This window comes from Syngnathus typhle, linkage group LG2 (genome assembly GCF_033458585.1).
Source record: "Syngnathus typhle isolate RoL2023-S1 ecotype Sweden linkage group LG2, RoL_Styp_1.0, whole genome shotgun sequence".
Lineage (NCBI taxonomy): Eukaryota > Metazoa > Chordata > Actinopteri > Syngnathiformes > Syngnathidae > Syngnathus > Syngnathus typhle.
In genome coordinates this window covers 1,469,997-1,497,354 of record NC_083739.1, presented here as the reverse complement: position 1 = coordinate 1,497,354, position 27,358 = coordinate 1,469,997, and the positions used below count along the sequence as shown (strand labels likewise).

General features: G+C 41.9%; 2 protein-coding genes across 7 annotated transcripts in view; one reads left to right on the top strand and one right to left on the bottom strand.

Moving 5' to 3' along the window:
* Window positions 1–27,358, top strand: part of ube2t (ubiquitin-conjugating enzyme E2T (putative)) — a 33,113-nt gene that overhangs the window by 1,065 nt on the left and 4,690 nt on the right. The window contains exons 5-8 of one of the 5 annotated variants that reach the window (XR_009711051.1): window positions 15–113; window positions 280–360; window positions 19,388–19,958; window positions 20,770–20,860. Coding sequence is in view for 3 of the 5 variants with exons in the window: in XM_061269418.1 (XP_061125402.1) it covers window positions 15–113; window positions 280–360; window positions 580–693 (294 nt within the window). In the remaining 2 variants the exon portion in view is untranslated. Of the gene's footprint in view, window positions 1–14; window positions 114–260; window positions 423–579; window positions 821–19,387; window positions 20,119–20,769; window positions 21,805–27,358 lie in introns of those variants that run through there. The other 4 variants (XR_009711045.1, XM_061269421.1, XM_061269418.1 and 1 more) reach the window with 4 other exon arrangements.
* LOC133145735 (leucine-rich repeat-containing G-protein coupled receptor 6) overlaps window positions 1,362–27,358 on the bottom strand; it is a 28,308-nt gene continuing 2,311 nt past the window's right edge. Inside the window, exons 2-18 of one of the 2 annotated variants that reach the window (XM_061269416.1) lie at window positions 17,185–17,256; window positions 13,558–13,629; window positions 12,095–12,166; window positions 8,683–8,898; window positions 8,271–8,342; window positions 7,350–7,418; window positions 6,800–6,871; window positions 6,625–6,696; window positions 6,207–6,275; window positions 5,450–5,521; window positions 5,315–5,380; window positions 5,168–5,239; window positions 4,414–4,485; window positions 4,194–4,319; window positions 3,955–4,094; window positions 3,781–3,861; window positions 1,362–3,678 (exon numbers count right to left, since the gene is read on the bottom strand). In XM_061269416.1, coding sequence (XP_061125400.1) covers window positions 2,465–3,678; window positions 3,781–3,861; window positions 3,955–4,094; window positions 4,194–4,319; window positions 4,414–4,485; window positions 5,168–5,239; window positions 5,315–5,380; window positions 5,450–5,521; window positions 6,207–6,275; window positions 6,625–6,696; window positions 6,800–6,871; window positions 7,350–7,418; window positions 8,271–8,342; window positions 8,683–8,898; window positions 12,095–12,166; window positions 13,558–13,629; window positions 17,185–17,256 — 2,629 coding nt within the window. In that variant the 3' untranslated portion in view covers window positions 1,362–2,464. Of the gene's footprint in view, window positions 3,679–3,780; window positions 3,862–3,954; window positions 4,095–4,193; window positions 4,320–4,413; window positions 4,486–5,167; window positions 5,240–5,314; window positions 5,381–5,449; window positions 5,522–6,206; window positions 6,276–6,624; window positions 6,697–6,799; window positions 6,872–7,349; window positions 7,419–8,270; window positions 8,343–8,682; window positions 8,899–12,094; window positions 12,167–12,241; window positions 12,429–13,557; window positions 13,630–17,184; window positions 17,257–27,358 lie in introns of those variants that run through there. The other variant, XM_061269417.1, reaches the window with a different exon arrangement.

Sequence of the window (27,358 nt, the reverse complement as noted above, 5' to 3'; positions counted from 1 at the left end):
CTATGTTTAATCAGGGAGCCTGGAGGCCTTCCTTAAATCTCTCCACACTTCTCACCTCCATCCAACTTCTGATGTCTGAACCAAATCCAGATGACCCGCTTATGGCTGACATAGTGAGTTGTTATTCATGTGGTGTCATTCTGCTGCTACGTATTCTGATGTCGACATTACTGGTCCGTTCATCTACTTTCAAGCGTTTGGATTTTCAAATCTTCAAATTGCATTATCGAGTCGTTTAATAGTTAAAGCGCGCAATGGAGCACGTGTGTTGGAATGCAGGCATCGGAGTTCCGACACAACAAGCAACTATTTATGCAGAAGGCCAGGAAATGGACAGAGGAGCATGCTATTCAGAAGATGGTAGGTCTTTTAATCCAGTTTAACTTGATTTTTGATTTTTTTTTAAATGCTGAATCAAAATGAATATTTTCTCAGGCCACTCGTAAGAAATAGGTAAGAGACACGGTGCTTAAAAAGATATCACCCTATCGACGTTTGTTAACGTCTACGTTACATTTGGAATATTTAGTTGGTAAGAAGAAGTTAGAAAGTAGCTTATGTAGCTCTGTATGTGTTTAGGGAATTTTGGAGCGCAGCCACAAAGACAACGTAGCAAATCGGAATGCCCCGTCACGCAAAAGAGCGTCTTCGGGTGCGGAGCAGGACGAAATGGCAAAGAGAACAGTCGTATAGTTTCAACCATTTTTCTTTTGCACACCTTTCGGAATATTTGTATGGATTTAATTGTTCCTTTTGTCACTTGAGATGTATATACATATTTATATGATATTTGTGTTTTAATAAAGATGACTACCGTAAATTCCGGACTATAAGCCGCGACTTTTTTCCAAAATTTTGAACCCTGCGGCTTATAGTCAGGTGCGGCTTATATAAGGATTTTTTTGGTGATTTTTGTGATGACTTGATCACTTTTATACACTGCGGTATCTTGAAGAAAAAAACAACAACAAAAATACTATTTTGAAACACTACTACGGCTGCTGCTTATTCTGGCTGTGTTGCTTGTGATTATTATGAGCTTTAGTAGGAATGCACGCTAGGTGACCTGCGTCAAAGGGCTCTAAACCCTTCGTCAAAGGCAATGTTTAGAAAGACATGTTAAAGTATGTTATTAAAACTTTAAAAAGGCTTTTTGTGAACGATCTTTGTAAAAAAAAAAAAAACGCGTGTGCACGTGCGGCTTATAGTCCGGTGCGGCTTATATAAGAAAAAAACTAAAATATTCCCCAATTTTAGCTGGTGCGGCTTATAGTCCGGTGCGGCTTATAGTCCGGAATTTACGGTAATCGTTAACTGTGGCGATTGCGTGTTAAATAGTAGTGAAGAAAGAGTCATTGCTGTACAGAATAAAAGGATCATTTTATTCAGACCTAACTTGTATACAATAGTATGTACAACCTATATAGCAACGATGTTTTGTTTTAAACAAACAGGACTCTTAAAATATAGAATCATATATTTGGTGTTTTATCATAGGAAAAAAAAAAGAAACATTTAAAAGCGGTAGTTAGTCGATACTAGGAATGCACTGATAGCACTTCTTTTCAGACCAAGTACCGTATTTTCCGCCCTATAAGGCGCACCTAAAAATCAAAATTTTTATCAAAGGTCGACAGTGTACCAGAATGTCTGTCACCCAATACTGCTATCTTTGCATTCCTAGTCAATGACATCCTAAGTCGGAGGTAGTTACATTACATAAACTGTACACGCTGTTGGTCTACCCACCCTTAAGTCTCCAGATAATCGCACTCAAAGTTTCTATTTCATGTTTAAGACAGAACAATAAGAATTTCTTACACGCATTTGAATTTGTTTGCTTATTCTGGTTAATCACCTGACAAGCTTGACAATGAAAGGATTCATGTCAACAGAAAGTAGGAATAGACACAAATAGTTCATCGTAACCAAGCAATGTGTAACTTTGAAGCCACACGTGAAAAATCACATTTCGATATAACATTTATACATAAAACTCTGTCCTTGGTGTATTTAAAGTCCAGCCCCAAGGTGTTTTACTTTCAGCTTTTACCGTAATTTCCGGACTATAAGTCGCGTTTTTTTTTTCATAGTTTGGGTGGGGGGGCGACTTATACTCAGGAGCGACTTATATACATATATATGTTTTTTTTCGTCACTTTTTTGGGCATTTTATGGCTGGTGCGACTTATACTCCGGTGCGAACTTATAGTCCGAAAATTACGGTACATGAGCTCTGTCCACTGAATAGATTCTAAAATGGTCCTTTTTCTTTGTATAATGGCATTTTAATTCCTTATTGCGGCGGGAACTTTCCCTTTTTAGAGGCACTCGACCGCTTCTCAATAAGACTCATTTGTTCCATGCGGTATCATTGAGCGGTTCTTTGTCGACTTGGGCCCAGGATTAGTTTTGACTGCCACTGTTCATGATGACCTGCGAATGTCCGTAATCTCAGACCCGTTTACGGATTCGGAGCAACAGAGTCCGTTATGGTTGAGCGATGCATCGGGCAGTTGTTGCGATTCAAAGTCTTCAGACGTGCTTTGTTGTCAAGGCTGCCTTGTTCTCCCAGTCGCTCTTCAGCTCTGACAGTAGGTGTCTGGCAAGAGATCGGAGGAACCGAGGAGGTAGAGGAGCACTGGGACGATCCGATCGGGTCCCCGCCGCACAGGCTGTCGATATCCGCGAGAGAAAGCTGTGTCGACGTTTCCGAGCAGGAGCTCTTTTCCGTTTCCACGGAAACCAGCGAGTCTACGGTACGGTCGCGGCGAAGTTGAAGAGGCGCTTTTGGGCCATACCAGAAAAAATACCGGGAGTGGTGTCGGGTGAAAAGGAGGAACAGTAGTGGATTCAGGCAGGCGGGTAGAGGCTGAAGAAGCAAAATGATTGATTTGAGCACCTCCTCTCCGAGAGAGAAGAGCCCCAGGAGCGAGCAGATGGAGAAGAAAGCTACCGGCACATAAAGGAGGCCGTTTGTGAAGATCAGCCAGGCCACGTGTTTGATCATAGCGCAGTCCCACAGGCCTTCGCAGTCTCCTCGAAGTAATTCCCAGTAAAGACGGATGTATGAACAAGTTACTACGAGTAGGCACAGGGTGTTCATCATGATTAGCACCAAAGGAAAGATTAAAGACGATCCTTGCTGGGAGGCAGAAGGCGGTAAAGGCGTCGGTAGACAGAAAGGCGACGATCCGTACTCCCCGATTCCAAACGAGGGCAAACAAGCCAGGACGAGCGACAGAGTCAAACATACAAGTGCCGATATCCGCACGCTTCTCAGTGACGGCGCTTTCCCGAAGCTGCGGACGCATGTCACGCTAGCGCCGCATTGCACAGCCGCCAGCGTCAGCAGCAACACGCTTGCCTCGGAAGCGAGCACCCATGCCCATCCCGTCACCTGACATCCGAGTCCTCCTTGCCAGGGGGCGCCGTGTTGACTGAAGTCTCCCATTGTTAAAGCGTCTACGAGAGCCAATGTGCTCGTGCAAACACCCGTCAGAAGATTAGCGGCACCCATGCAGGCCACGGTGAATCGGAGTGGAGACAGGGAGCAGGGCGAGTTGAAGAGCGAAAGGAGCAGCAGTGAGTTCCCCAGCAGAGACACCAGGGAGATGGTCCATAAGCCGACACGAACCAACCAGCTTCCCATCAGAGAGTCGCAGGGACGGAAAGGACCTGCCAAAGCAAAAAAAGATCCGCGTTGGATCGAAATCTATCCATCAGTCCATCACAGCTGGCAGAGTTTAACGGTGTTCTCCAATTGATGTAAATTCAGACCTGGTGTGGGAGTGCACTGGACACTGGCCTGAAGTTTGGACTCCTCTATTTCTAGCTGGAATTCCTCGAGGTCAGGGTCATCTGGAATCATTGGGATCAACGATTAGAATTTTTCAAAACTCTTTCACTACCGTTGACGGATCTAGACGTCAAAGATCCCATTTCCTTCCTTACAATGTGTGTCAGGTTGGTGTGGATAAATTGCAGCGGTTCTCTTGTGAAGGTCATCGTCAGTGTCCCATTGGCTGATGGTCTTGTAGGCATCACAAGAACCGTAGACGCAGCACTGGTAGGCATACGGCATCTCAATCACCCTGGAACACACAACCAAGTTAAAATGACGCCGAATCAGCGCGATTGTGTTCAGGGTCGCTCGGTATGTTTGGACCATGAGAAACTATTTGAGATGTTACCTCATACGAGGGAAGTGATCAGGGCTGAAGGAATGGTATAATTTGATGTTTCCTCTGAGCTTAAGATGGGTGAGACCTGCCAGTCCTGTAGACGGCACTGAGCTGAGTCTGTTTTCACTCAGGTCCCTAGGAAGAGGATAGAAACCAAGAAACAAGGGATTGGATGTCAGGTCAATACCATGCTAGCAAATACATAAGGAAAAAAATGGGAGTCACTTACAATTTGACTAAAGAATGTAAAGAGGCAAAGGCATCTTCATGAATCCAGTCGATCTTGTTCCAGCTCAAATCCCTGACAAAAAAACATGGGTAATTATGTTTTCAATATGTCTGTGACCAATAGATGTCAGTAGAGCTGCACATGAGTACATAGTTTTCTCATTGAAGCTTTCCATTCCCTGATTGGATCTACACTATCTAGTTGTCTGCCTGTCAAACGAGAACACTTTTTTAAATTTTGCAAATATTATTTGAAAGTCCTATCGAGATTAAACTGCTTCACAAGAATGTCGACTCTCCTAGTGGCCGTCTAATGACAGTTGACAATCCTGCAAGATCCAATTCAAAATTAAACCTAATATGAATTTTGACTCCTACTTAAGTCCGTAAACGTTATTTCAGAAAAAAGATCATCTTTGGGAACAACCGGATGTTATTCTGCCGGTCAGTATCACTGCGCATGCGCTAGCAAACTCGATAGCGAAGAAATGTTTCGGATTTGTGTCGGGTACATTGTGACATACAGCAAACGAGCAGGTGATCGAGTCTGATACGAGAGCATTGTGTGTTTGAAGTGAACAGCAGAGAAGAAAGCGCATCTGTAATGGCGGCCTCCGTATCATATCCGGATTTAAAAAAAAAAAATATATATATATATAATTTTTTTTGTGCCCATGTATAATGCGCACCCCAGATTTTAGGACAATAAATTAGTTAAATTTTGCGCATTATACATGGGAAAAAACGGTACTTACAGTGTTTTTAGCGAGGCCAGCTGCTGGAAGGTACCGGACTCTAACCTGGTGATTTGGTTATGCCGAAGCCCTCTGTTGGGAGAATTGCAAAGCATCGAGGTGAAGTGTGACTTTTTGTAAATATCCATTGCGCTGTTGATCACTCACATTTCTTGTAGCGCAGAGCAGTGGTAAAAACTTGGCAGGCGCTCGATTTGGTTGGATGACAGCTCCCTACAGCAATCGATAATGTTAGTGTATGCGTGTGAAGCCCCTCCCCCTTTTGTTTGTCCGCATACTCACAACACTCTGAGACGAGGCAGCTGTTCACATAGATCCAAAGGGAGAGTGGAGAGACCCGCCTGAGTCAGTGTCCTACAGTGAGACAAAGAATCCTCTCAAACAAACAAATGACAATGAGCCTAATTTAGTCAGTGTTCTCATCTGAATTTTGGGCTGATTATTCCAATATCAATCAGCTATGAGTGAGATCACCGCTTGTACCAATCACACGGATTGCATGTTACAATCAATTTTAGAGCTACGGCTAACGATTATTTTCGATTACCGTAATTTTCGGACTATAAGTCGCGTTTTTTTTCATAGTTTGGGTGGGGGGGGGGCGACTTATACTCAGGAGCGACTTATATACATATATGTTTTTTTTTACTTTTTGGGCATTTTATGGCTGGTGCGACTTATACTCCGGTGCGACTTATAGTCCGAAAATTACGGTACTTTGTCGATTATTTTTTGTTAAGCTCTCCACAACTAGGTGCTATTTTCAGTTATTTGTCTGTAGTGGGGCTTCCGTCCCAATTTGATAATTGAGTCACAATTGAACTTTAGCCGATTTTCTTCTGTATCAAAAATGGACTAATTCTGTCATCTTCTAAACCAGAAAATGCCGTTGCTAATATTTCAAATTCAGCGATTGTGCCAATTTAGTTATCAGATGTCTTATAAAATAATTTGGGTTAAAAATCAGACCAATTTCCTGTCCTGGTCCCATTTTTAACCCGGACTGTTTTTGTGAGTACAGTCAAAGGGAGACACTCACAAAACCTCCAGGCTGGTTGTTCCTTTCAGGTCAGGAAAGTTTTGAATTAGGGTGGCTCCATTCAGGGAACTGCAGCGAAGGGGAAAAAAAAAAACGTGCTCACTCTCACTCATGCACACATATGTTTGTCCACCAGACTCTGTTTAACAGCTCGTTTCAACCATCACACTTTTCATCCAACATCAATACAGGCACTTTTTGGCTGCCACGCTGGACATCATCAGTCACACCGTTTAACATGTTCTTACAACACACACTCTCCCACCACATCAGGACACAGCGCAGCAATAGGCTAACACAACATCATTCAGTAGGCCATTACACATGTCCGCTCTTGCTGCTCGGGACGCAGCATGATTTAAATAGCGTTTGGGTGAACTCACCGAAACGCTTTTTTTTCGACTGACCGCATACTTACAGTGTGTGCAGCTTTGGTAAGAACTGGAAAGCGGATTTTCCCACAAACTGGATGGGATTCTCGTAAAAATGGCTGCAAAAAAAACCAGATTAATTGGCCTTGAAATGTCGTTGGAGCTGTTGAATAAAAATGGCCTTTTAGTTTTCTTAGTGTCACAAAAGCGTGAAGCTCTCACATGGTTTGGAGGTGAGGGTTTCCCACAAAGGCCCTCTCGGGGATGGCTTTGATATTGTTGTTATGGAAGCCCCTGCAAATGAAAGTCAGTGTGCAATTTATAGTTAGGCAGTCTATTAATATGGCTCTGGTTTGTCTTGGGTGAAGGGGGGGGGGGGGGGGCAGTGTGTGTGTGAGAAGCAAGTCATGCAGCACCTGCCTTATGGTTGCACAGCTGAAAAACATTTCTGGTTACAAGATATTTGAACATGGACACGTATGCTGAATGTGTCTGTGACACATGTGTGCACTGTGGAACATCTGCTGAATTTCAGTAAAGACATAGTGTGAGTGTGTGTGTGTGTGTGTGTGTGGGGGGGGGGGGGCAGCCAGCACCTGCTTTGGGCGAGAGAGATTGTATCCGAATGCCACATTAAATTCACTTAACAGGATTAGTGGGGATAACTCAGCCATGATAGTCATGTTGGGCAGGTGTTATTTTGTGTGTGTGTGTGTGTGTGTGTGTGTGTGTGTGTGTGTGTGTACGTGTGTGTGTACGTGTGTGTACGCACAGCTCCTGAAGCTTACTCAGTGTCCTGATGGCCACGGGGAACTCCTGGAGTTCATTGTAATTTAAATCCCTATGAAAGACAGATAAACATCATGTTGTCACGGTTACATCAATTATTAAAAGCTCATCATTTACTCCAAGTTGAAATTGAAGTGCACGGGAACTTATACAGTACGTTTGTTCTCCGAAAGGCTGAAGGGGTTTTGAAGTTTGCCTTTGACCCTCGACCTTTGCAGCACTTACTTTATTATTTGGGTCTGACTCTCATTAGTTTCCCAGGAAACACTGAACCATAACAACTGTTGCTATCACTGACATTTCTCACATGCAGGTGGCAGGAAGGCAGGGTGGGGGTTGTGTGTGTGTGTGTGGGGGGGCGGGGCGGAAATGGCTTGCTTGTATGACAACGTGCAAAAATGTACTCTGCATTCTGTACTAATTATACCACATTGAAGTCTTCTAAATATGCTTTCTTGCCAGACCTGGTTCTGTCTTCCATTTTGTATTGAGGAAAATGTTGACTCTATTGATCTCCAAGCTAACAAAATAGCAATCTTTATTCCAACAACAACCTCATGAGACATTATTACAAGACACGCAAGGAAATGAGAGTCAATGGATCTCAGGGTGGACTTTAGAGAGTTTATCATTTTTTTCCCGAGGCCATTATAAAGCATTTTTATTGCTGTAGACACATCATGATTTGTTTTGACACCTGCTCATATGTAATTATCATGGGATTGTTTGGGGCAGCGTCCAAAGCGGTTTATCATGGTCTCCGGATTACAGTTGTATTATTCTAAATTTTAAACCTGCACAGGAGTGTTGAGACTGGAGAATGCATCATTAGGGTAAACGATTGCACCAAATATTATTTAGGTTCAAGCATTTGTCTTCTCTTTGAATCTATGAAGATACTCACAGAGTCTCCAGACTATGTAAACCTTGGAAACATCTCATTCCCATCATCTGGATTCGGTTGTTATGGAGATGCCTAGGGCAATGGACAAAATATTTGTTAGAGAGGATTTTGGGTCTCTTTTACAAATTGCACTTATAAGTACGGTCACCAACAAGAAGTACTGGGCAGGCTAACGAGTTAGCGGAAAGATGCTAATTTGCGATCGTGCTAACGCGCGGAAACCGACTTCTAAAGGAATGTGAACGAGCATTTGGAGCAATACTACATTGTCCTAAAGGTTAGACACGTTTCCTCAATTTAAAAGTTTTATTTTGACTTTTAAATGCAGTTTTTAATTTGGAAAAAATATCCGCGATGTCGATAAACGAAACGCGAAGTAGCGAGGGATCACTGTAATTCATTCTGTACTCACAGAACAACAAGTGCAGAGAGGTTGGCAAATGCATCATCAGGAATATGCGTGATCTGGTTGAGGGCCAGGGTCATGGCCTGAAGGGATGGTAGAGCAGCCAAGGCCGTTACTGGGATTTCTGACAGGGAATTATCATCCAGCCACAGGTGTCTTAGAGAGCGCACTCCTCGAAATGCGCCAGCGGGAACTTCAGACAGAAGGTTGGCGTCCAGACGCCTGGAGGGTTAGAACATGAATCTTGTGAAGATGTGTTGTGGAATTCAAAACTGGGCCTTCCAGGAAAGTAATTACACATATTTTATTCTATTATCAAGTAATTATGGTTAATCCTCTACTGGTATTTCACTTTACCAGTACAAGCCTGTAGAGATGCTACTGGCTGATTATTAATCCCTCTGTCACAGGTAATAGAGGGTAAATCAACCCCCAAATTTGATTTCGTAATGTTCCCCGAAGCTGAACTAGTCCAAACACAAATTTTTGATCAATCTTTCGTTTGTGGAATATAAATTCCACAGGTAAACATTGTCTGTTTTGGTTCATCTCCGGGGGCGGCCATTTTGCCTCTTGCTCGCGACTGAAAATGACATCACAGTTGCTCAGGTCACAACCAATCACAGCTCACCAGTTTTCTGCAGCTGAGCCGCGATTGGTTGTAACCTGTGATGTCATTTTCAGTCGACGGCAAGTGGCAAAATGGTCGCCTCCTGAGATGGATAGCGACAGATGAATTTTGCCTCTTAACTCATTCCACAAACGTAATATTAATCAGGATGCTATACACACTGATCGCTGGTCTACTTTAGGCCGAGTTAATAATCCAAGGCCACGTCCTCTTTCTATTCTACTTTTAGCCAGTCACACTTGGTTTTTAAATCTAATCCCTCTTTTTTTTTTTTTTTTGAAACCCCCATCTTGTTACATGTCTACATCCAAGAACCACCAGTCAGCTCACCGATCACACTCGATTATTTTCTAAACTTCTTTCTCTGTGCATCGTCACCCGTCCGAGGCTTCACCAAACAAACGGAGAGATCAAAGTGAAATCTGAGCTCAAACTCTGAACTCTGAACTCTGGGCTTTGCTCCCTAGGGGCCAACTGTATATAGATATATATCCCGGCAGACCAACATCACGGCATTTTCATTGTCTACTTCCTAAGAAAGTTATTTCTAATATCTATTTCTTGTGCTTAACATCGTCCCTCGACGTCACGTGTAGACCGTGTTTGCCCTTGACCCAAACCGCCAGATGAAAGCTGCGGAAGACCTTCCAACTTTCTGGACTACTCTCCAGGGCCAAATAATTGTTCCTCGGTGTGGACATGCCAGGTCTCCGAAAGGTCTAGTCAGAACTCGGAATGTTTCACAGCAAGCAATAAAGCAGCAGCTATTTCCTGTCTATGACATCAAAGTCTGAAGTTTGGGAAAGTGAAGGAGAACATTCTCTTACACAATCCAGGAGTTGTGCCGACTTATCTGTCTGAATTCTCCAGACCAAATCTATTCAGCGGTGCCAACTGATGAACACAATCTAGTCATTATCTTCCTTTTTTAATTTCAACTTCCTTTGACATGTGAGGACTTGGTTCTCCTAATGTTTGTAGTTATTTGGAGACAAGATAATTCTTGTTGAAGATCAAATGATCATTTGTTTTGGATGAAAGCGTTCCGTGCTGTGATGCTATATTTATTTTTTTTCTTTCTACTTAATCGCGTGTTTCTCGTCAGCGAGAGGCGCCGGCAAGCTTTGCTTTCACCTTCATCTTTCTTTGCTGTCCTTTTCATTATTATAATGACAAGGTAGCGGGGGCTCATTGTGTAGGTCTGTTTTTGGGACTCTTAGGGGGAGTTCAAAGACCACACACGCAGAATTGACTTTCGACGCCCTCGGATTGCACGTTGAAGGCCATTTTTAAAATGTTTGACAACAGATGTGGGAATAAGCAAAGTGTATTTGTGCGCAGCATTTAAGCAGGTGAATGTTGAACAGCAACTCATTTTTTTTTTTTTTTTTTGGTTTTGGTCCGTGTTTTAGTTCTAGGCCTGGGGTGTCGAGCTCATTTTTGTCTCAGTAATAGTTTCCCTCAGAGAGTCATCATGATTGTCAACATCTTCTATATACAGTATTGGCTATGAAACAAACTGATGAACTAGTTTTGAACTGAGAGACTAGTAAAAAGTGTTCGAATATTTTAAATGTAATGGTAATTAAAATTGCAAGCAATATGTCTATCTTTTTTTTTTTCAAAGTGAAGACAATTTGTCATTTTAATAATGACGCAAAATTTGTTGGGACGTATCTGGGCCCCCGAGCCTTGAGTTTGATACCTATGTCCTAGTTTTTTCATATTTGCGAGTCCCTATCTTCTCTCAAAAAGATGCATTGTAAAAAAAAAAAAAAACATGTACCGTAAATTCCGGACTATAAGCCGCACCGGACTATAAGCCGCACCAATTTAAATTGGGGGATATTTTAGTTTTTTTCTTATATAAGCCGCACCGGACTATAAGCCGCACGTGCACATGCGTTTTTTTACAAAGAAAGACCGTTCACAGAAAGCCTTTTTAAAGTTTTTATAACATACTTTAACATGTCTTTCTAAACATTGCCTGTGGCGAAGGGTTTAGAGCCCTTTGACGCAGGTCACCTAGCGTGCATTCCTACTAAAGCTCATAATAGTCACAAGCAACACAGCCAGAATAAGCAGCAGCCATAGTAGTGTTTCAAAATAGTATTTTTGTTGTTGTTTTTTTCTTCAAGTGTATAAAAGTGATCAAGTCATCACGAAAAAAATCCTTATATAAGCCGCACCTGACTATAAGCCGCAGGGTTCAAGATTTTGGAAAAAAGTCGCGGCTTATAGTCCGGAATTTACGGTAACTGTTTTTCTTTCCACCCCTAAGAATTTTGTAGCGTAAAAAGAAAATTCCAAAACCTTGTTTTCTCTGGGTCTCAGCGTATGGAAAGCAGGCAGGTGGAGTTTGTCTTCGGTTTAATATTAAGATGGACAGGTAAGGTTGAAGAATTACACATGGGATCCACATGCGCTCACCCCTTGCTGACATATGTACGGATGAGACAATTAAGTCACCAAACACTCATTAGCCAGGGGGATCCAGTGCCGGGTGGTGCCAGAAGAGTGGAAGTGCGGGAATTAATGGAAAATGAGCTTGTTTCACAGCTCATTGGAGATGTTCTCCCTGGCCTGCAGTGTCTGCTCTTTCCCCTCATAGTTTCCAGATGCTACCTTCGAGTGCCTTTATGCAGACAGCTCTGTAGTCAATGCAGAGGCACTTGAGCCCGTATTAGAATACAGTCTGCAACTGCTAATATATAGCTGAGATATGCGTGGGTGGGGATTGTAGCATTTTTTATTGACTGCAGAATGAGCTGTGTGTGTTGGACTCACAGTGAAAGCAAGTTTGGTAGGTCCCACGGAGCATCATCGGGAAGTTTCTCAATGTGGTTGTTCTGTAGCATCCTGAAAAGAAAAAAAAAATGGTTAAATGAACAAAACATGAGGGCACAAATAATTCCATCGTGATTGGAATCTGACCCAAATAGGAAAACGGTCAGTGAAGGTAGAGGAAAGGAGAAGAAGCTCCTTGGGTGGGCTGTTGATGTCATTCTCCGAAGAAAAGAGGAAATGGGGGGCAAGCAATTGAACACTCTATTTCCTCTCCTGCTCTCTGTTTCTCTTTTTGGTATAGGTTACTCAGACTTGAAAGACAAACTTCCGTGCTATTGCGAAATTTATTAATTATCTGAGCTACCGCAAAGGGGCACCGCCAATACCAAATGAAACATGTAACGAGAACCAAAAAAAAAAAAAAAAACAGTAAAAATGTCACTGCCCTAGACTGGAATATTCCTCTTCACACTTTTTTGGTTCGAAACCACAATTTTTTGTATTTTTACATTTTTAAAAGCAGCAATAAAACGTTAAATATAGTCTCCAACAAGCAGGATCATATTCCGCTGGCCGGGATGCTGCCATTTTTTATTTTTACATTTTTAAAAGCAGCTTATAACAGTTGTCAAATGTTAAATATCATCTCCAACAAGCAGGATCATATTTCGCTGAAATCGTCATTTTGAATCACAGTGCGCGCAACGTGGCTCACGTTAGCTGCGAGCTAACAAATAGCCGTACATTGATACTGACCAGACGCACGAAGCCCACCTTAATACATTTTTAAGAGATATCCATGCCAATATTCCCTGACGCATTTCTTTTTAATAGCTAGCCGTGCATGTTTTTGTAATTAACGACTTGTCGTATTAAAATAGGGCACAAAATCTCGGTCACTTGTTGGAATCACGCTGGGTGGTACATCTATGTAAGTGACATTTAAAATGTAATCATCAGAACAAGCCCACCATTCACCAACCAACAAGCCCGAAACCATAAAATGACTCCCAACTTTGAAGGTTGTGAACACCCTGGTGAACGTGGCCTGACATATACCTCAGCTGATTTCCAGAGATTCGCTTTGTCCAACACCCACTAAAAACCAAAACAAAAAAGCCTTTTATTATCTTTTGCCCTCCCAATTCTGCCTCTATTGTATGTTTTTATAGCTGCTGTGCACGTTTTTCTAATTTACCCCTTGTAGTACTTCGAAATAGTTTGGTGGCCGCTTTTGCTGTCACTCGTAATCACAGTGGGTGGCGTGATTCTTTGCAGTGCACCTGTGAAGGTGTGTGAGTTCTAAAAAAAAAAAAATCAGGAATTCATGACATCGTGATGGTGCGTTTAATGATCTGTGTGTAGCAGTCAAGCAAATGACTCTGCCCTTGATGCAGCAGCCAAGCTGTATGGCAACAAGTCAGAAGTCATAAAACTGGTGTGGAAAGGAAGAAATTACTCACAAAACTTTAAGGTTGTGCAGACCCTGGAGAGCGTGGACTGAAATATACCTCAGCCGATTGCCAGAGATCCGCCTAGAGGCCAAAAGAGAAATGAGAGAAAATTGAAGGACAGGAGTAGACAGACAGTACATCAAAGTTTACGAGTCTCTTAAGAAGATGTTGCCGTTTGGTTACTTTTGGCTGAAGTGCTGCCGTGACTTCATCGCAAGACTTTAGGGTGAATGTTGGGGCAGTATGCAAATAATCTGGGATTTGCTTCAATGTGCTCGCTTGAAATCTTAAACCAAAGGTGTCAAAACGAATTTTTGTCGCGGAGGGCCGTTATGACTTCCAAGTGAGAACCTGTATAAATATAGGATCAAATATAGACTCCCAAAAATCGGCTTGAATAGCTTTGGAATCCAAATCCAATCAATTATTTGTTCATCTATTTTTAAATTTAATTACCGTATTTTCCGGACTATAAGGCGCACCTAAAAACCTAAAATTCTCTCAAAAGCCAACAGTGCGCCTTATAGTCCGGTGCGCCTTATATATGGACCAAATTCCTAAATTTAAACTGGCCCGAAGCATTGTGTCATAAAATAAATCAGAAGTGGCCCGCTGAAGACGATGAATCATGAATCAAAAAGACTACGGATCATTATTTTGTGATGATAAAGTCATTTGTTGCGTCTGAAGTTGAAATAAAAAAGATAAAATGGGAAATGATTTGATTTGGATTAAAAATCTGACATGATGCGTTCATGGTGCGCCTTATGGTCCGGTGCGCCTTATAGTCCGGAAAATACGGTAGTAACCAAAATCTAGTCATATCATATGACAGTGTTGCTAAAAATGAAAAGAATTTGGAAGAATCCTGAAGTCGACACACGATTTGCCTTTAAAAATGTGTCTGATTTGAATCAAACTTAGTAAGCGATGAAACGAAACGTTTGCGTGTGCGCGCGTATCCTTTTCGTGTGTCGAGTGACAGCTCGCGCTATTTTCCATGTCCTTGATTTAAATTGGGCTCATTTCTAAGGAGCCTTGAGGATCGCAAAAGAAGGGGAAAAACCACACGCATTCGTACAAGCAACCCAATCAACTTGTTTATCAAACACACCACCTAATGGTCATTTGTGAGTGTGTATAAGATGTCCAAATAAATAAGGGCCCGGTCCGGTCGTGTAACTCTCAAGGTCAGAAACGGCGAGCGCAGTTTAAACACAGATTGGCGCTTCACAGCTCGAGACCACCCACTTTTGTTAAACATATGAGCACACGTTACATGTTGCGCGGCGGCATCCTCGCGAGCGGGCTTTTGTTTTTTTTTGGTGAAAAAAAAAAAATGGCGGCTCTTCCAAAGGAGCATCACCGACCGCCATCACCCAAACTCTCGCCGACATCCGATACTCCTGTCAAATATGTGTCAGGCCGACGAACCGGCGTGCAACCTGCCAAATCTCACACTCTTCAAGAGTGTGTTTATCAACACAAATAGAGACACAAATCACCGGGTAGAAACTGGATTTTTTTTTCTCTCCCCCCAAGTTGCCTTGTCAGTCGTGCCGAGAGAAAAGCAGTAAAACATAACAGCTGTTTCAGTTTTGTTTTTATTTATTGCTATTGCTCAAGATGCCCATGAGGGACAATTTAAATATCCACTTTTACAGGACTAAACCATTTCTATTGACCTTCTTAAGGCCCCATAAAGTAGATCTAAGCCTCTTTTCCGTATAGGCCCTCGGGCGTCTTTCCTGTTGAAGTAAAAGATCAACCACAGATGCATTGCGCGTATACAAAAGGCCATTATCGGCACGATGTACGACCATCTCAGACTTTCCTCCAACTTCCCAACATTGGAGACTTTATTTGTGAAATGGATTATCATATCAAAAGTGAAGATGGATAGTCAAAATAAGACATCGTAGCTGTGTTGACACGGAGTTTCCATGACATCAGCCTGTGTATATACGTGGATATATAAGTTCCGCACTTTGGCTTTCATAATCATTCTAAATCAACTTCATTCTAATGAAAAGCGTCTTGCCCTTTTTTTTTTTGTGTGTTTAATTTGATTTCAGGATGGTTTGGACATTTGTTGGCCCTGGAGCTGCACAGATAAAAAGTTGGAGTGGTTCAACTTTGCTGGAATGATTCTTAGAATAAACAAAAGAGACAACAGTGGTTTTACTATAATGGAGAAACTGGTAACCAATAAAAGCACATTGACTCAAATGATCTCAATTTGATAAGATATTAACAAAAGCCTTTATTTTGGTCGGTATTAAAATCTTTATTTAACCTCATATCATAAAGGGATATACGATCCTACATTCGAAGATGTTTTTTTTTTTTTGGTAGATGAAGTTAATGCTAATATTTGAGTGACAGCTCTTTGAAGTCAAAGCTCCTTCATTTGTTTCATAAAATAACTTTGAATTATGTTCTAATGAGAGGAATGTGGGATGGGTCAGACTTGAAATTGTAAAGAATTTGCTCTAGGCCAGCCAACACTAACATCAGAATCAAAGCGATGCTCATGCTTTTGCTTGAACCGACTATTACGGCATTATAAATGTCATTAAATATCAGAAGAAGGGAACGATATTAACGAAGGTATAAAGCAATATAATTAACTTTTAAGAAGGCCCTTAAGGAACTGCTGCTGTACGTGGCTTCAAATGTTTTCATTCACAAAACACGTAAAAAAAAAAAAGTATCTCAAGAAGTAACATGCAATTATATTGAATAATCAATCGTAAAGTGCTTTAACTTGAATTGGAATGGAGGTGTGGGAACCTAAAGATGTAAAGGCAAACATCAAACGATTTAATCACGCTACCTGTTGCTGCACGTCTAGCCCCGCCCCTTTCTGTTGTTAGCCGCTAATAATACGCACGCACATTAGCGGCTTTTTCTTCGCCGTGTATATTGATAATAACCCATCTGTCCACTTTTTTTTTTTTCTTTCTATCAAGATTATTTTGAAGAAACTAACATTAAAAAAAAATATTTAAAAAATGGTGGTGTCCGACAAATAATATAATTTTGCAATTGGGTCCTTAAAGTGACTTCTTCATTCTTGGCTTGGAAAAATCCAGCAAGAAAACTTGTACCTTCATCATCCCCATTATGTGACGACAGTTTTTTTTTTTTAAGTGAGACTTTCCGCTTCTTGGCCATTTTACATTCCACCTTGGAAAAAGTCAGGGGAAAAAAAGTCTTGGGAAGCAAATTTGGACAGCAGTTTGCTTAGTTCATTAAATCGTGTTTGTGTTCAGGCAGTAATTCTTTTTTTGACGTTGCCATGTTCACCTGATTGTAAAATATCATTCTCAGTAGCTCTTGCAAAACATTTTGGTCTGGCGCAATTTGTGCAGCTGGCAAGTCAGCATGACATTCTTACGGCGTGTACCGAACTTGCTTACCGCTAAAGGCGCAAAATAATCACTGGAAATGAGTATCAGGTTCGTTTTCGCCGCAAGCGCTTTCTGCCTTGCCAAGAGGCGGACCGGACTCATCAATCGCCGTCACCGAAACGAGCGTAGATCAAGTGGAGCTCGCTGGGGCTTTTGACTTCCTTGTCACGTATGAATTGTGAGCGGATCTTATTAAACGTGAGCCGAAGGATTCCGTACTTACAGTTCGGTTAACAGGTGCAGTCGGTGGAAGGCCCTGGGCTCAATCTCGCTGATGTTGTTCATGCTTAGATCCCTGAGGGCAGAGAAACAACAGAACCAAAGTATCAATCAACCAACCAGCTACCTTATCGAAGCTCTTTGAGGATTGTCAGCCCGTGTAAATTAACCGTGATCAATCATCTATATGAGGGAGTTGAAGGAGGAGAGGGAAATGTTCAGTGAAACTTTGTCCAGCAACTCACCTTTTCCAGATGTCTCACTCGAACTTTTCTCTGATCTGGACCATCCCCCCCTCCCCTTGGGAGATTGTATCATTCCACCTTTCTGCTCGCTACGGTTTGAAATTGGACAGTGACAACATCTATGTCAACCCCGCGGAGGAAAACACATCTAACCTTGTGCCTCGGTCACGTCGGGCCCTTTTTGACAAACACCATACGGAATGCGCTTAGGTCATCGCTATTCTTTTCGCCTCTCACTTGAGACGTGTTTCTTTGTGTCGGTGATACTAACCATCGCTCACGAGGCCAGACCACCAGGCGAGCAAGTGTAAACTGCCCCGTCAAAAGTCGGTCGGGAGCTTTGACTCACGACCACGCTCGCTGTTTGTTTGTTGAGTCGGACAAAGTTGGCTTGAAAGAATTCATCCACTGGTATGATGATCTTTGGAAAAAACATTCCATGGCAAAAAAAAAAAAAAAGAAAAATTGACTTGTATTCATATTTCACTGTTCTGACAGCTCCGTGCCATCTTGTCAAGGGAAAAAGGGGCAAATAGGAATCCGTTTGTTCCACATTCATTTCTTTTTGGGGAATTAAATCGCCTTTTTATAGCTCTGCTGACATTTAATACATTCCTTATGAACTCCGCAGGGGGTCAAAGGGCAGAACGGAGCTCCTCAAGGTGTCATCTATATCGGGTGACGTCAGCCAGTCCTCCCATGACGTTGTCGCATGACAAGGTCGGCCGTTCATCTTCCATTTACGCTACCGTAATTTTCGGACTATAAGTCGCACCGGAGTATAAGTCGCACCAGCCATAAAATGCCCAAAAAAGTGAAAAAAAAACATATATATAAGTATATAAGTCGCTCCTGAGTATAAGTCACCCCCCCACCCAAACTATGGGAAAAAAAACGGTAATTAATACAAATACCACGCAACTTGCCTGTTATTTGTGTTCCATTCTGATAGTTGAATGAGTCGCTACACAGTTTGTATATCTTGGAATGTTCATTGAGAGCACACACCAGAAAAGGTAGCAAAAAAAAATTGTGGATTACAAACGACATCCCAAGTGCTTTTCATCTTTCACGAGTCAACAACAGGCCCTGAAACTAACTGATTATGAAAACACTTGAAAGTGAAATGAGCCGTATAGAAAATGCGATCAAATTCAATCGGGCTCCAACGTTGAAATTGTTTCAATGGCTCCCAGCTGGAGGCGGCTGAGCTCCATGGGGGCCAAAAAACGCGTTTCTTCACTTCTGTCGTCTTACCAACAATTTTTTAATTAGATTCGCATATTTGAAGCATGCCGCCGATTGTTTTTGACAGCTAATATTGGGCTGGTGCCGTTCCAAAAAAAGAAAAGCACTGATGACGTAATATTTGCGATACGCACAAAATCCTTCACTCAGCTTCTCCAAAAAACAATAACGCGCCATTATCTCCTCGCCCCCCCCCGACGACGGCATAAACAAGCTACAATGGGTGAAACGTTTCAAGATAAAGACACAACGGTGAGTCATGGGGAAAGGTTGAGCGAGTGTGTCTCGAGACATTTCTCCAGCGCGGGCCAAGGCCTCCGCTGACAACTTGACGTATGGTTGGAAGGCACGGCGCTATGGCTTGTTTTTCAAATCAAATAACAGCTGTGGCTTTTTTAAACCATGATAATTATGATTGATGACTACCACATGTGCATTGTGTCGGCTGGCGCTGTGACCTGCGGATATTTTCAGCGCGGGTACATGAAATGAGAAAGCTTCCATCTTTTTTTTTTTTGTGTGCAATTGAGGTTTCTCTATTCTAATTTGATGTGTGTGACAGCATCCTTGACTTGAAATCGACAATTGATTCATTCATCCGTTATCCTTACCGAACATGCAAAATCCAATTTGAACTGTGAGGCGGATCAATGCCACCTTTCCTTTCCTTATCAGAAAAGAATCCATTTCTGAAACTTGCTTCTATATTCCCAGGGATCTTTCAACTTGCACACAGGAAATATCAGCCTTTGAGATCTGGAACAAATGCTGACGGATGCCCTGGAGCCAATGAGACACAGACTGTTGAATGAGTGGCAAAAGCTGCCATCGAATGTCTCCATCTCTTCTGATGATGAAATGATTTATCGGGTAACCGTGTCAAGGTGTTTTACTTAAGGGCTGAGATTTCCATTCATCGCCGTGGGCCTTGTCTTCTTTTATCCTGTGTCACTCTAGCTTCCAATCTCTGCTTCAAATTTCAACCGGAGCGTGGAGTTGCATCGAGCGCTTGTTACAATAGTGTGATTCATCATATTTCCTTTTTTTTTTTTTTTTTTTGGGCCGTCAGCCCACCCGCTCAAGTATGTGATCGGCTTTACGATCAAAGGCCCGAGTTTGAATGTGTCTTTTCTGGATCATTCCGAGCTGGTGGCCTAGCTTGACAAGCGCGATGATTTAGCGCGACAAAACAACCGGCCGCAAGCTTACGAAACACAACGCTGTGAGGTCACTACAATCGGGAACCGCCGTGGCATTTTGGAAGACGTCATCCCAGACCACCCTGGTGAGTGAATTCAGATAGAAACTGACTCGATGATATCTTTGTGTCGCTCTCCAGTCGCCGCGAGCATAGAATGATCGAATTGGTTCAAAGTTGTGATCGAAAAAACGAAGCTTCAAGTATGCTTTGTGAAACAGTTGTATTTTTTGACTCCTCTAGATGGCACTGTAGGTAAAAAAAAAAAAAACGGGTTGACCTCATTTCCGAGCCAATACCAAGTCACCGTGGTTGGTCCAGTCTTGCAAAATGTATAGCTCAGCAAAATTTGTGAAGAATTACCTTCTTCTTTGACGTCAATGTCGTTGGCTTTATACAAATATGTACCGTATATTCCGGACTATAAGGCGCACCTAAAAACCTAAAATCTTCTCAAAAACCAACTTATATATGGACCAAATTCCTAAATTCAAACTGGCCCGAAGCATTGTGTCATGAAATCGATCATAAGTGGCCTGCTGAAGACGATGAATCATGAATCAAAAAGACTATGGATCATTATTTTGTGATGATAAAGTAACTTGTTGCGTCTGAAGTTGAAATAAAAAAGATAAAATGGAGAATGATTAAAAATCTGACATGATGCATTAATGGTGCGCCTTATAGCCGGTGCGCCTTATATAAGGACAAAGTTTTAAAATGGGCCATTCATTGAAGGTGCGCCTTATAGTCCGGAAAATACGGTACATTGCCCTTGGGGAGGATCTTGTCTCCATGATTTTGACAGTATAACCTATTCCAAAAGTCATTACCCATGTCAGATTTGTCTTCTTTATTTCCTAACATCCCAGCTAATCTATTATCCCGCCGTGTTCAGGCAAAGTCTCGCACCCAGCAAACAGCGCCCGTGAGATGTGTTCCTTTGAAAGGCAAAGAACATTGGGCCATGGTGGAGAACAACAACCAGGGTAGGTAGGATTTGTGTATTTGTCATAGTTTGGGCCACGCCTGGGCTGTTTTTTTACCGTCACTATGACAGTAAAGTCAGCTAGTCCGCTTAGCGCTTTCAATGAAAGAGGATCTTTGATCCCGGGGCCTAAATGCTTTAAGGTGAGGTCTCTATTTGCTTTTTTTTCTTTTTTTTTTTTTTATCAAAACAAACAAACTACTTTGGCTTTCAGTTCCTCCCATTCTTTCCTTTCTCGACTTCCTGGGAGGGAGCGCTTTGCCTTCTCTTCTGTCTCTCATTCATCTGCCACAAAGAGCAGAAGGGTGAGGAAAATCTTTTCACCTGGACAAGAATGTCCACCGGGACAACTGGGATACAAAAGAGCACAGGAAACGGATAGGGAGGAAGAGAAGAAGAGCAGATAAGGCAGAAAGGAGGGATTGTGGTTTTGGGGAGAGTGACAGCCGGATGTCCGGGTGGAGAAAGCGCCTCTTCGCTTTGGGGGTCATGTCATGGGAAACCCGTTTGTGCCCTGTGGGAAGTCTTCGTCGACTGGTATAGTGCGCGCGGGCCACATACACGCTTTTATGTCCGCTTCTTGTCCTCCCACACATAAGACGGAGGGGAGAGGGGTGAAAGGTCAAGCACTTCACTAATGGAACAGGAAGTGTTGGAACAGTGTGACATACAACTGCCTCCGAGATGTGGACGGGGACTGACAGGCAGCTGTTGTGAGCTGGCCAAAAGAGCCTTAGTAGTTTATTATCCCATTTTTGGTGTGTTTATAAATAAAAGCCGTACCTCGTAAAGCTCATTAGCAAATGCTCCTGATTTTTGTTTTGCTAATATTTAGCAATGACAGTTTTTAAAGATCCCGGAAGATGATACAATGCGGATTCTTTGTAGTTTGTTATCCGATTTTTTGTGTGTTTATAAATAAAAGTGGTATCTGGTAAAGCTCTTTAACAAATGCCCCTTAATTTATTATTTTTTTTTCGCTTTCAAAGCTAATGTTTAGGGATGATATAGTTTTTATTATCCAAAGATCCCGGAAGATGATACAATGCAGATTCTTCGGAGTTTATTATCCTATTTTTTGTGTGTTTATAAATAAAAGCGGTACCTCGTAAAGCTCTTTAACAAATACCTCTTAATTAAAAAAAAAATTTTTTTTTTGCTTTAAAAGCTCATATTTAGCGATGACAGTTTTTATTGTGCAAAGATCCCGGAAGATGATACAATGCAGATTCTTCGTAGTTTATTATCCGATTTTTTGTGTGTTTAAAAGTGATACCTCGTAAAGCTCTTTAACAAATGCCCCTTAATTTTTTAAATTATTTTTTTGCTTTCAAAGCTAATGTTTAGCAATGATAGTTTTTATTATCCAAAGATCCCGAAAGATGATATAATGCAGATTCTTCGTAGTTTATTATCCTATTTTTTGCGTGTTTAAAAGTGATACCTCGTAAAGCTCTTTAACAAATGCCCCTTAATTTTTTGAATTATTTTTTTGCTTTCAAAGCTAATGTTTAGCAATGATAGTTTTTATTATCCAAAGATCCCGGAAGATGATATAATGCAGATTCTTCGTAGTTTATTATCTTATTTTTTGTGTGTTTATAAATAAAAGTGATACCTCGTAAAGCTCTTTAACAAATGCCCCTTAATTTTTAAAAAAATTTTTTTGCTTTCAAAGCTAATGTTTAGCGATGATAGTTTTTATTATCCAAAGATCCCGGAAGATGATACAATGCAGATTCTTCGTAGTTTATCATCCTATTTTTTGTGTGTTTATAAATAAAAGTGATACCTCGTAAAGCTCTTTAACAAATGCCCCTTAATTTTTTAAATTATTTTTTTGCTTTCAAAGCTAATGTTTACCGATGATAGTTTTTATTATCCACAGATCCCGGAAGATGATACAATGCAGATTCTTCGTAGTTTATTATCCTATTTTTTGTGTGTTTATAAATAAAAGTGATACCTCGTAAAGCCCTTTAACAAATACCCCTTAATTTTATTTTATTTTTTGCTTTCAAAGCTCATATTTAGCGCTGACAGTTTTTATTGTGCAAAGATCCCGGAGGATGATACAAGACGCAGATTCCCGGGGTCAGTTTGCCTTTATGGCTTCATTGGGTTGAATGGCAGAAACAGGAGTTTTCTAGTTTAAAATCATTTAGCACTGTCCTCCCAGATCGGCTTCTCTGCTCCATATAACGTACGCAACAGTGGCCGCACGCAGATAACATCGAGAATGAACGGAAATCTTAAGCCGAAGGCTGCTAATGAAGACATGCGGCTGCTGTCATTTTGAACCCATTTACTTTGGCCCTGTGCCGTGCATGTAAAGTACACCCATTGGAGTTTTTCTTCCTTCTTTTTTGACATGTAAATCTCATCGCAGTGGCACAATTCCCAGCTGATGGAAAACACACGTGCTTGTCGAATTTCTACGATAGTCTTTAAACTAGGGGTGTCCAAACTACGGCCCGCGGGCCAACTGCGGCCCGCGGTCCAGTTTTTATTGGCCCGCAGCAAATTTTGAAAACATAATTGAATACGGCCCGCACAAGAAGCTTGAGCTCAACTCTGTTGCACTTCTCAGTTTCAACACTAGATGGAGCCCGCCACACTAATGAGATCGAGCGAAGAAAAACTTTGACCGCGAGTAATGTCCGCGCATTTACTCCCGGGAAACGTGTCAGAAAGCTCGGTGCACACGCACAAGTGCGTGTGCGTACTCAGTCGTACGTAGTAATTTCATCTATCAGTGCCGAATTTGGAATGTCGGCTGTGACGTCAATATTGTCGTAATTCGCGCGCTGAGTTTTCGGATACAGTTTTACGCTAATGCTACCCACAAACCTTCCCCTGGAATCCTTCCATTAAAATGAGTGGCCCGAAGAAAAATTTAGAACCCAATTCGTCCCGCAAGTCAAAATGTTTGGCCACCCCTGCTTTAAACTCAGCCTCCGATTTTTACTCTTGAGATTATTTGACCTCATTAAGCAGAATCTTAAAAAAGACTTTAAAAGCCATCCGATGAGCTATCCAGTGTGAAAATCATCAAGAGTAATAATCGGCAGGTGTATTTATTCCATTGATACAGTACGGGGCTTTTTTTTTTTTTTTTTTGCAAAGCACAATGGCATCTCTGTCAGTGGAATAGGCGACAAGGATATTCATGCAAGCACTCACACGCGCAAACATTCCCATGAATTCCCAGGCCAAGAAAGGGGCAGAATTGGAATCTGGGCCATGTCGGCCTTCTGAATTCACTCAGTGAAGAGGCACCCCTCATCCTCATGTCCCGGGCAGCACATTCCAAGCCTCCATATCGTACTTACGTCACGCCACATTGCCTCTAAACATACAAGGAGGAGTCACTCTCTGGCTACACTTTTATCCACTTCAAGTCAGACTCAAGGCCGGGGGGCCAAATACCTAAATTAAATTTATGTGGCCCGCGAAGACAGATTGTGTCAATACTAAAATTACCAATTGTCTTCACATTAGAAATAGAGATAGCAATTTTTATGACATTTTATTTGAAAGATTTTGAACAGTTTTGACCAATCTCTGATTTCAAAACTAGTTATTTATCGATTTGTTGTGTAGCCTAATTTATTTAGGTTAATGGCCCTCTGAAGGAAACGACGACAAAATTGTGTTTGACTCCCCTGACCTCAAGTATAGCTGCAGCATGTCAAGAAAAAGAATAGCAGCTCATTTAAAACTGTTCCAGCTGATTGTCCAAAAAAGATATACCGTTTTTTTCCATGTATAATGCGCCCCCATGTATAATACGCACCCTAAAAATGGCATGTCGATGCTGGAAAAAAGCCTGTACCCATGTATAATACGCACCCAAATTTGGACTCCTACTTAAGTCTGTAAACGTAAAATTATTTCAGAAAAAAAGATCATCTTTGGGAACAAGCGGATGTTATTCTGCCGGTCAGTATCACTGACAAACTCGATAGCGAAGAAATGTTTCGGATTTGTGTAGGGTACATTGTGACAGCAAACGAGCAGGTGATCTAGCAAGCGTCTGATACGAGAGCATTGTCTTCGGATGGAGCGTGTTTGAAGTGAACAGCAGAGAAGAAAGTTTGTTTGACAACAAACAAGAAGAAAGGTGATTTCAAGTTTTATTTCGAGGGAGATTTAAAAAAAAACTGGAAATTGGGCATAATGCGCACCCCAGATTTTAGGACAACAAATTAGTTAAATTTTGCGCATTATACATGGAAAAAAACGGTACATACAATGACTAATGCCTTCAAAGTTCAATTTACATTGCTGCCATGTTGCCATTGAGATTAGTTTTTTTTTCCACCAAGCACACTGAGGGAGGCTCCTGTCTCTTCTCCATTTCCCCCTGGAGAAACATGATTGTATCCATTGTGCGTCTACCTGCCGTCCGTCCCCGAGAGACATTTAAGAGCTTCCCAGGTTGATGTCAGGAAAGCAAGCGCAAGCCGGAACACTAACTGCCCACTCCTTTCCGACACCCCTCAGGCGCAGGTATCAATTTTCTATCCGACGGAAGTGCTTGTCATGTTCTCTAGAGGGAGAGGGATGAGGAATTACTCTCAACACGTTTGGCAGATTCTTCTGCTTTTACAGGAAGGAAGAAACAAAAGGAACAAGAGGGGAAGATAACATGACTTCCTTTTCTTTGTGATGGCGTTTTCTTTTGAAATCAGAGGTGCATTATCCTCTCTTATCTGATTGGAGGCTTGCTGTCAATGGAACCTCTGTGCGCACTATTAAAATTGCCAAGTCTTCCCAAAGAGTTCATGCATTTTTCTTTTTTTTTTTACTCTTAGCGGTTCTTGTTGAAGGTTTCAAAGGCGCATTCACCCAACCCGTCTTTAGTGAATAATAAAATTCTTTTTTTCAAAATCAAGACAAATGTTTTTTACTAGTACACCGAATGAGCTGTGCATGAACATCACAAAACTCAAATGACATACCAGCAAGAGATGGAACCCAGGTTAAGAAGCACTGCTCTAAAAAAAAAAACGCAACCCTCCACATGTTTACACCTGCTTTAATCTGTTCAAGTCCATCCATACGTCTTGTCAAGAAAAGCATGAAGGCAACCATACGCAATTGTCTGGAGCCAGGGATACTGATGCTGGGGCTGATAGTGAAACAGAAGTCCGTCCAAAACACACACACGCACAAAGGCTGCTCTTGGTTTTCAAGTGTTCTACCTCAAACAATTCACCCCCATTGGCTTGGGTGTCTCCGTCCGTCTGTCTGTCGCGCGATCCGCCCTGTGTCTCTCTTTTTTCTTCTTTTCTGTCTCAGACATGTGACCCCGGTCACTCACGATAGGAATCACTCCATCAAGATAATAACGAAATGACACGCACACGTCAGTTTTATTTACTGCCACAACACGGAGGGGGGGAGTTTGTGTATAAAATAAGTGCGTGCCACTCTTTGGGTGCTTTCAAATGTTCACCTCTCTCCTGCTCAGGTTTTCCCTCTTCATCCTCCTGTTCATTTTATAGTCCTGCTTCATTTCAGCTGGCTGGAAAGCAGAATTCCCTCCCTCGGCGGTCTGGGTGGTCTTGCGTGTGTGCGCGCACACACACGATGCTTTTCATCTGTCTGGTACTGTACGAGCTGCAGTTTCCATTAGAAGTTCACCACCGGCAAAAAAAAAAAGCATCACCTAATCACTGCTCGATTCCAGCCTGCGACGTCGTCGCTTCATGGGGAAAACATTCTACCGTTTTTTTCCATGTATAATGCGCCCCCATGTATAATACGCACCCTAAAAATGGCATGTTGAAGCTGGAAAAAAGCCTGTACCCATGTATAATACGCACCCAAATTTTGACTCCTACTTAAGTCCATAAACGTAAAATTATTTCAGAAAAAAGATCATCTTTGGGAACAACCGGATGTTATTCTGCCGGTCAGTATCACTGCGCATGCGCTAGCAAACTCGATAGCAAAGAAATGTTTCGGATTTCTGTAGGGTACATTGTGACAGACAGCAAACGAGCAGGTGATCGAGCAAGCGTCTGATACGAGAGCATTGTGTTCGGATGGAGCGGGTTTGAAGTGAACAGCAGAGAAGAAAGAAAGCGCATCTGTAATGGCGGCCTCCGTATGATATCTGGATTAAAAGAAAAAAAAAATGTACCCATGTATAATGCGCACCCCAGATTTTAGGACAATAAATTAGTTACATTTTGCGCATTATACATGGAAAAAAACGGTATTTTCTAGCAAAGTGACATCTTGAGCTCACCCCCAAACCTCTTCTTTTTTCATCTAAGCATGAAGCCAACGTCTGATGTGTGTGTCTCCGAGCCCAAAGCGCTCTCCCTCCTCTCATCTAATATCAAAGAATCTTTTCACGTCTCACATGACAGCTCATTTCATCCATGGCCTCCAGATATGAATTTGGTAAATACCTCGAACCTGCATCATGAGACACTGAAGTGATTACAACGAAATGGTGCGTCTACCTGTTTACCCGGAGCTCGGC